This window comes from Aulonocara sp. 'chitande type north' Nkhata Bay, linkage group LG15 (assembly GCF_057382095.1).
Source record: "Aulonocara sp. 'chitande type north' Nkhata Bay isolate Kocher_YH1m ecotype deep benthic linkage group LG15, A_spYH_male_GT1.1, whole genome shotgun sequence".
Classification (NCBI taxonomy): Eukaryota; Metazoa; Chordata; class Actinopteri; order Cichliformes; family Cichlidae; genus Aulonocara; species Aulonocara sp. 'chitande type north' Nkhata Bay.
In genome coordinates this window covers 8,346,921-8,356,844 of record NC_141358.1, presented here as the reverse complement: position 1 = coordinate 8,356,844, position 9,924 = coordinate 8,346,921, and the positions used below count along the sequence as shown (strand labels likewise).

The 9,924-nt window shown below is 41.6% G+C and overlaps 1 protein-coding gene across 1 annotated transcript in view; it reads right to left on the bottom strand.

Annotated features, from left to right (window-relative positions):
* Positions 1-282: 282 nt before the first annotated feature.
* The window catches only part of nbas (NBAS subunit of NRZ tethering complex), a 182,729-nt gene continuing 173,087 nt past the window's right edge, over positions 283-9,924 (bottom strand). The window contains exon 53 of the mRNA XM_086263811.1: positions 283-1,360. Coding sequence (XP_086119937.1) covers positions 1,085-1,360 — 276 coding nt within the window. The 3' untranslated portion in view covers positions 283-1,084. The remainder of the gene's footprint in view (positions 1,361-9,924) is intronic.

The following is a 9,924-nucleotide window of genomic DNA, read 5'->3' as shown; positions in this document are numbered from 1 at the left end:
AAAATCATACTTCCAATGCTTTGACAGAAAATAAATTAATAAATAAACCAGGGGTTTGGATTTCATTTTCTAAATCTTTGCCCTGCAAATCACTCCTCAAAATGCTGTAATTATGATGCAAATGTTTTGAGTGCATTCATTATATGAGGCGGATACAATCTTAAAGCCCATTCAATTAAAAAGAGAACTAAAAATACTGATAAGAAACGTTACCCATCTGTGCACTCTTCCACCATGAATAAAGAAACACAATACAATAAAAAATGAAAATAATACAATCGCTCCTTTTCATCAGTTTTCTTTATTTCGGTTCTAAAAGGTGGGACAAAATAGAGCCGCATTTTACGCTTTTATTTATTCAAATGAAACAAAGCAACCTAACAACATCAACGCACACACACACACACACACACACACACACACACGTGCGTGCACGTTTATTCCTCATCATTATAAGCTTTACATAACTTCACTGGTGTGTGTCATATATAGTATTTGTGCATCCGTACACTCAGCACGGGGGCAGCTGCGGGGCTAATTTGTTTAGAAGGAATTAATTAGACATTATTAGGGGGAAAACAATGGAGCAGAGGCAGGGTGTTTAACGATGGGACGTTAAAGAGGCAAACCTGTCACGGAACAATAGGCTAATATCCACCCACTGCTACCCACTGCTCAATTACTTTATCACACAATAGGACACGGCGCACACACAAATAAATCCGAGCAGCCGTTGCATTCTGTGATTAGGCCTCGGTCTCAACGTTCATCCATGACTGAGTGACAGCAGAGGTTGTTTCTGTGTGTGAAAGATCGTCTTTCTAATTGAGCAGATGTTTCAGGATTAAAGGTATCCTCTCTTATACCTTCACAGATGACAGCGCTATTGAAATGTCTTCTGTTGATGAACCTCAAACCTGATTAGAGAACTAAATGTAGAGGTATTGACTGCTTTTAGTTTTGCTTCTTCAGATCTCGTTCCAATCTAATTGCAGTCCTTTTTCAGCATCTTCCTACTCTTTCCCTAAGGCTAGGTTACGACAGCGCTCTGTGGCTGCGGTCCAAACTGTCTCCCCGTCTCCTTTCACAGCCACTTCTCGAGAACAGCCAAGGCGGAGTTGAAGGTGAACTGGGCCGAGTGGGTTCCGCGGTGAGCCAGCAACAGGGAACCTGCCTCAGGCCTGTGGCCCGCCGCCATCAGCTCAGCGGCGGCTTTCTCCACATCCCAACCGCCCTCCTGCTGGTGCGACAGCATGTGGGAGCTTAGCAGGGGGTACAGGGCTGAGGAGACGCAGCCTACCAGGAGCCCAGCATCTAGGAGCAAGGAAAGGAGCTCTTCATCGCAGGAGGAAGCCGTCTCCTGGAGGAAGAAGAAAAGGGGAGGAGAACGTGTAAACACACATGTGGGGATAGAATCAAGAGAAACTAAGTTTCCTTTTAAACTGTGATCCTGTTTTTTTTTTTTTATCCCTGAAAAGAACACGTGTCAAGATAAACAGCCAAAAATTTTGAATGAATGTATCCAATTTCTCTTCCAGGTATCAACCCTAAACATCTACTGGCTGACTGAAGACTGAAAGCAGCTGGTGGAGTTGAATTTGTACCATCCACTGCGTTTTGCAGAAATAAGGTTTTGTAGCTCAATGCAGCCGCGGCAGCAGGAACCTTTGAATGATGTATGATTACAATGTTACACTTTCAGTGTCAGGTCACATCCTGTGTTGACCCGCGGCTGACCGCCATTTTTCTCGCATGTGCTTTCGATCACACACAGCTTCTCGCAACCACCAATCCACCCACACACACACACACACACAACTCTTTTTCCTCTCTTTTTCCTTTTATTTGCAGCTTCTCGCTTACTAAAAGTGTTTAGAGCATATGCTCATAGAGTCATAAACAGACCTTTATATAATATTTTAATCCCATCATCCACCTGGTTACATCAATGAATTACATGCAAATTCAAACAGCTAAATGCCGTTAGGGCAGCTAAGAGTGGTTTACAGGCCATGCAGAAGCCAGGCTGAGTGCTGGGGTTGAGAGGGCCGTCTCTCCATGACTCAGCCCGTCTCCTCTGCACCCTCTCACCTGTTTGCTAACTCTATTATTAAGATTGCACTTCCTCAACTTTACACGCTTGTGTGCATGCACACGCAGACAACAGCGTGTCCTTGTTGGGGTATTTTTGGAGCTGAGGCAGATCAATTATAAATGTGGAGCCCATGTCTTCTCTAGTGTAGCGGAGAAGGTGAGCAGAGCCAAAACTCGATCTTTTTCCCCTGCATGGACAATTCCTCCTTTAAACACACACACAAAGAGCCTTTAAGAGGATCACTTGGCTCATGTGATGATAAGCATTAGTTATTCAGCTGCTGTCTCTTACAATGACATTGTCTCCTAGGGGGAGATTACTGATATTTTGAACTTAAAGTAATTTTTACTTCGTGCTAATGTTAGAAGGTCTGGGAAGGAACATCAGTATAGTGGATTTAATGCATTTTCCATTTAATGCGTTTTAAACCCTGCCAGGTCATTATTGCCCTGTTGCCAAAGGATGAGAGAGAGTCGGCATGTGACTAGTGTGACGTGCATGACTACTAATTTAATTTCTAGGCCTTCTATTGAGAGACAAGACCAGATGAATCATGACAAGCTGGGGAAAGGAAAGATGACAGACTGAGAAATTTTTGAACCTAGAACAGAGGTGGATGAGGAGGTCATCCGTGTATAATGAGAATCAAGGAGGAAAAAACTACAAGAGAGACAGCGGGGGTTAGGAGTGTGGAAAATGTATGATGAAGAGAGCTTGGCTGACATGCACTGAGAGCGTCAGATACATACATTTTTAAATCCACCGACTGTTTTCAGGGGCTGAATGCACACCAGAACTGAGGAGAAGCACTTCAAAAACACCTTCACACTTCAGCTTTATTTTTCATTTTGCAACCTCAACAGAGACTCTGAACAAATGTTCTACATGGGATTTCTGGAGCTTTGTGGAAGATCAATGTCACGAATGATGACTTTTTTTTTAAATTTACATGCAAAAGAGCAACTGATTCTTATTCTTCAGAAGTGTGAGTAGGAAAAAAAAGTGTCATTTATATAAATGTGTGCAATTTGGCACTGAAGAACAAGTGGTTATGGTAACACTACACTGAAGAAAGGATTTCTTGAGATGTGAAAACGCATAGACAGTGTGTCAATAAAGTCAGACAAGGCAAGAAACACAAGGTGAGATGATGAAACAGGCTGCAAACAAGACAAATGTTTAGCCAGATTGCAAAAATGCCTTTATTTGGAAGAAAAAGTTGCATGTTGGAGTATTTTCTTCCAAATAAGCTTGACTCAATTTTTTTTAAATCAGTTTTTCTACTGTTACTGTACTTCATCTATTCATGTGGGGAATACTTATTGAATCTTAGATTAACCTCCAAAGACCCAAACTCTTTCATGGCAAGCATTTTTAATTTCTCTTTGCTATTTTTTTTTTTTTTGTTTGTTTCTGAGAAAAATGAGATCCACATACATACAGAAGTTCAAACTGAGCATCAGAATTAGGAAGAAAGGTGATTTTCTTGGTACACTTTGGGCCCTTGGTACCAAGTAAACACCATTTAAATGAGCACTGTTCAAATGCCACAGCCTTCCTGTCCAAGTGTTGTTGCTGACCATGTCCATCCCTTTAAGCTCAAATCATCTCAGCGGGTTTCTTTAACATGACCGTGAGTTCGCTGTGCTCAAAAGGCCTCCACAATCACCGTCAGATCTCTATCGAATAAGTTGGGATGTGGTGAAATGGGAGAGTGACATCATGGATGTGCATACCAACATCTGTGAGGAAAGTGTTCAGCACCTTGTTAAATCTATATCGTCAAGAATTAATGCAGTACTGAAGGAAAATGTGGTCCACCCCAGCACTAGCAAGGTTTATGTAATTAATCGTCCGGTGAGATGTATTTGATAAGGATTTTTATCTGATTATGATCATTACAATTAATCCTGAGCAGGTTATGCCAACCAGTATATTTTTGACCAATGAAAACCCAATCTATCAGCCTCATTGTGGTGGTATGAAAAAAAGTCAGGGGCTCATAAACCCGCGATAAGTCTGCAGGCGTCATCTTCTGCAGCTCTGTAGTGCCTTTTGATGTTCTAAGTGCGATTAACCTCAGATTTGATCTGATTGGACCTTAAAGCCTGTTAATCACTGAAATAACCTGCTGGAGCCTGGCTGTAATGAGAGCTCACGCCTATAGCAAATGCAATGATGATAACGTGTGGCTTCTAAAATAAGCTATACACCTTATCAGCTATGACTGATATGTAGCACACTATCAACTACTGGGGAGTGTGAAACAAAAGCGCCAGAGTTGCGGAAGCTCTAAATATCATACCTGCAGAGGAGACTAGATTAGCATTACAACACACAAATTAATTATCAGATGCAGTTGGTTGTGGCTGCATGAGATGTGTACGAATTTAGAGGACAATGATCTAGCCCCGCTCCTGTGCACGGTGACCAGTGTAGGGACAGAAATATGCAAATATTGTAAACACGCGCACAAACACTGAATCTAATAAATAAACACAAAAAAAATCATGTTTTCCTCTGCATTTCCTGGTTATGGGAGTTGTGCAAGGAAAAAGAAAGCGAGTACATCAGTCGAGCACAGGCCTGGTCCTCCATGCAGAATCACACACTCTCTCTCTCTCTCTCTCTCTCTCTCTCTCTCACACACACACACCTCCCAGGCTATTACTGTTTGACAGTGTCAAGAGAGACAGCAGATTTGAGTCTTAGAGTCAGTTGGATTGACAGTTGAGCTGGAAATAGATGTGAAGAAGCACCTGAGAGATGGAGGGATGGAGGGGAATCTTGATATCAAAGTGGAGCAGATAACGGCATATCCTTTTTTTTTTACAGCACAAACATCTGTGTCACATTCAAGTGCTTATCCCTACTGTAAAAAAGCTGCAGATAATAAAAACCAATCAATACTTTAAATCTTTCTATCCTTCTTATACATTATACCGTATACACTGTGTTGTTTTACATATTCAAAGCATCTGGTCTCCATCCAATCATCTGTCCAAGAGTGAGGAACAGCACTGTTCGCTCAAACCTTTCCAAATATTTTTTTTTCCACCAATGCAGCTGCATCTATTTTCCAACTGCATATAAAACTGTTTTTTTGCTTGTGTTGTGTTTAAACAGGAGGCAGTGATCCTTTCTCTCTAACCTGTGGTCTGCAAATGTTTGCATGAGAAGTGAGGCTGAGTAGAAGACCAGTGGTTAGCGAAGCTCGTGGGATTTCAGGATCTCATTCAGGGACACTTTGGCAGTGTGAATGCTTGCCACAACATCTGTTTAAACTCAGATCCTTCATGTGAAAGGCAATTACAACATCATCCTTTGACTCAGCTCCACAGCTAGCCATCTGCTGCAACTCTGACAAACCTGTATATGTGACTATATACTGCCTCTTTCCCTCTCCTCCCTCATCATCCTTTCTCCTCTCACCGAGTTCTTGAGTTCCCCCTGCAGTCTGTCCAGGTCTTGTCTTAATAAACAGATCAGTGTGAATAGGATCTGATTGTGCAGGGAATACATCCATCATGCCTTTCTTTCTGTATCACAGGTCAACAGCTCGGAGAACATGAAAACCTGTCCTGAGGTGGATCTATTTTTGTGCATAGGGGTGTAGCTGTGTTGCATCTATATCAGGTTAAAGGCCCGTCTTCGAGGGTTCAAACAACACCCAGTCTCTCTCTTTGGAGATGCGTAAACAAGAGGCATCTTCTGTCTCCTGTGAGTGTGCTCGCACCCGCAGCTGGTGTGCACTCTGAGTGAGTGAACAAACACTCAGCGTGACAAGAGAACTGACACATTGAGCTGCAGCCATCAGATGTCCAACCCCCCTCTTGCTCTTATTACCTTCTCATTTCTTGCTGTCTCGCGCCGTCAAAGACGAAAGGAAAAAAAAAGGTAGTCTTTTCCTGGCTTGTTCCGAGAGGCCACTGAACGTTACCTGATTAGTTTGGTCAGTGTTTTAAACTCTTGTTTGCCTTTCTTACCCTGCATGTCTCTCATTTCTTGTATACGTCCTTCTCAGCTCTTTCTCACTGAGCTAAACCCAGCTGAGAGCTTAATTGGAATTACTGAACACGTACAATGCCTAATACATAATGCATGGCCCCAGCCTTCTTTTATCATTTAAATCATAAAGCTTCTTTGGAATGCCAGACAACACACAACTATCTCCTTTCCTCTTCTTCTTCTCCAGGCTCTGTTTCCTATCCCTCCATCCAAGCTGTCCCCAGGCTTTAGCGGTGCACCAAACTGAGTGTGCGCACACACAAATGACACCAAACAGTTCTTGCTTGCAGCACAACATGATTGAAAGTGACAGAAGAAGAGGCTTTAAAGCCAAAAAAATAAAAATAAAAGTGGGCTCTGACGCATACGAGGAGACACACACACACACACACACACACACACACACACACACACACACACACACACACACACACACACACACACACAGTGAGGAAGTTCAGGGATCAACGCAGTGAGCTGCAAGCAAACAGAGCTAGATTAATAGGTTCAATGTGGTACAAAAAGCTGTAAACAAGCCCACTTAAACAAGCAATTAGACACATAATCACTCAATCAAACACAAGCACACATGCCCCTTTTGTCCTCACTACACTGGGCAGATGGACAAGGTGCATCCAACTCTTTCAACGGGATTTTGAGTTCTTTCTAACTGATTAAAAACATACACAAGGGAGCACAAGTTCGAATTAAAACTGTTAATAAATTCAAAAAAGAAAAGATAGAAAGATGAAGCACTACCACTAAAACTGGCCCATCATTGGGTGGTAAACACAAGTAAACCCACAAACCACTGTAGCAGTGCATTACACAGCATGTTTATCTAGCTAGCTATCTAGTTTAGGCTATGTCATCTTTTCTTTGATTCTGTGAATATTTTCACAGAATCATTTTGGCAAGACTGGATCAGCGTTTGGGGAGCCACTCCTGTGATTGGCTGTTTTTCTGTCAGGCTTTGGAAGGCACTCTGGCTACTGGAAAATTTCACATGGGAACCAAACGGGTCACTTGTGGCTAATGTGGCTACTCTAAAGTGGTTCAGTAGCCTCACAATGGCTACGATTTTCTAATCCAACTGAAAGCATGAACAAAAATTCAGAAAACAGCCCCAAAGCTCAGAGACACCACTAAAGTGCTTGGTTTGTTCAACCAACAGCCTATTTATCCTAACTATCAGAATTATTGTACATTTTCCTTTTGAGACTCAAACCAACAGAAACTACATGACTATGCAAAAGTCTTGAGTCTTTATATTTTGCATCCAATGAGACAGTTTTACTTGTAATTTTTTACAGTGGTAAAATAGGTCCCGAGAGATTCTGAAGGTCTTCCAAAGTTTTTCTTTGGACATTGGCTACTTTTTCACTACTATACCTGTACCTAGTACCTGACCATTCTCACAAGAATGTTTTTTGGTTTGTCAAGTCATCTAACTCACCTAAGAATCACTCAAACAAAGCAGGAATCTATGAAACAAGGGATGAACCAGTGTTGTGTCTATACCTAACAAACACATGACAATTTTTAAATGCCTTTTCATAATGGAAGAAATTTGATCTACAATTGTCTTGATGCATTCTCAATCATCCAGGAAAGTAAATCTCCAAACGTTGATTCTGTTCATCTGGACGTAGCGTTTTGTGGGAGAAACGTTTCGTCACTCATCCAAGTGACTTCTTCAGTCTCAGCTGACTGCAGGTTTCCCCAGTCTTATAAACAGTATATTTGCATAATGCCTGAAACCAGCCCACTGAAGGAACGATGGGCTGGGAGGTCAGTTCCTTAAACATAATTATGCAAATTCTCATGACTATTGATCAACAACCACTGACCAAAACCCACTGATCAAAGGCCATGAGTACCATTCACAGAGAGTTGGGGAATGGCTGCAATCACAGCATTGTAAGATGGCGAAAGATGTACCCTACTGTTTGGAACACGTCGGTTTAACAACTTAATTTTCCAGCATGACAATGTTCCCAAACATACTACCACTGCCGATACAAACTCTGTTTTTGCCTTATATACTATATTTCCATGTATGTTTGTATCCATTTCCCATTTCGTATCAAAATATAATAAAATGATGGGTGACTATTGCACAGTACTGTAGATCTACGCAGAAATACACAACTTTTTTTTCCATTTCAGAAAAATATCATAGCCATCAAAAGCAAATTTAGTTTTACATGGTTCTCTTTTTGAAACCAGTCATCTGCAGACAACAACTTTATCAATTCACTGAGCCACAGACAGCCGCGGTTCAAAACAACCTGCTATTGCCACTTCAGATGGAAAATGTTATGGTTTTTGGCTAAAGACCCGCAGTTTCGAGGCTATTGAATATGCCATTGTCGTCACTGTGACTCGAACATGTGCCACACAGAAAATGTAAGCCTTGTAGAATCATGGAAAAGCCTGGACAAAAAACATAAGCTGCTGAAAAGGCACAAGGACTGCTGCAGCACTGAGAGGAATCTGTATAAGTGTGTGTGTGTGTGTGTGTGTGTGTGTGTGTGTGTGTGTGTGTTTACAGACAGAATGGAGAACTCGCATTAGTCAGGCTGGTGTTAACTCCTGACTCCCTCCTCCCAACTCCATACATCTTCAAGAGGAGGAGAGAAATGGACAATATGGAAGAGAGTACAGCTGAAGACTTGTGTGTCGACACTTTGAACAGTGTGAAAGCAGAGAATTAAAAGCCTCCACTGTATTTTTCGGCATCAAGAATACATTCCCTTCTCCATAACCTGCTCTCTACTTCTTTGTCTCCTTTTCAAATAATCTGCACTACTCCCACTCCTTTCCTCCATTCTTTAGTTCTCCAACGCCCACTGTGGTCTCCTCCTGCAGAGCTCAGCATACCCATTTACTCACCTACCACACAGCAGCAACGCAAGACACAGGAAAAGTGAAGGAAAATCTGCACATATACATATATCTCACTGTGGATGAATCAGTTACTGTTTTGAATTCGCTTCCTAGGTCAAGTGATTTCCCTTAATTACATTTTCTTAATTAAACTCTAAATTAATTTCTTTTTCTTAATGATAACCTCAGGGACCTTCAGCTGTGGCAAAAAAGTTTTGATGGTAAAACAATGTAAACAATGATTTATACTAGATACAAAGCTATTTGCCAGGAGAAAACTGTAGGCAGTGCTTTAAGATAAAGTCTGCCAATCACTCAGAGTGGCATATGCAAACAAATGTATAGTTCACTGTGACCAAAAAGCAACCTCGGGCTAGTTATTTAAACGAGAACTATAATAAAACTCACAGCAGCAGCACCTTGTCTAGTATGATGGAGTGAAACAAAGCGTGGCTAAACACAAAATCTCAATGAAATGCAAACCAAAAGTAACTGAACAGTAACTGCAGTCAATTAACAGGCTGTTGACTCAGTGAATTTTCTGATTGATCAAAATCAATTATTTCTGTTCCTCCTGAGATACTGATCTGCTAACAGCAGCTGCACAGTAACTCCTGATAAGTTCTGGCTATTTGTAGAGCTGCTAAAATAGAAACAGTATGTGTAAGCCATCACGTTTAGAAGTGGATCAACATGAACTTTACAAGGTGTGGTCAAAAATTTCCTTGAGTCCAAGAACCATCACCAGTTCAATTTTAACCAACGTCCCCTTCGAGTTCTTGTGCATGAACAGCTTCCTCTGTTGCTGCAGTGTTTTTGGATTGATCCCTGTGTGCATCTGCAATTTCCAGCTTCCTTGTGGACCTCAGGCTTGTGCAGAAGGCAAACATCACCTAATGAGCTGACCCAACTTTCATTTTGAGAATCATCAT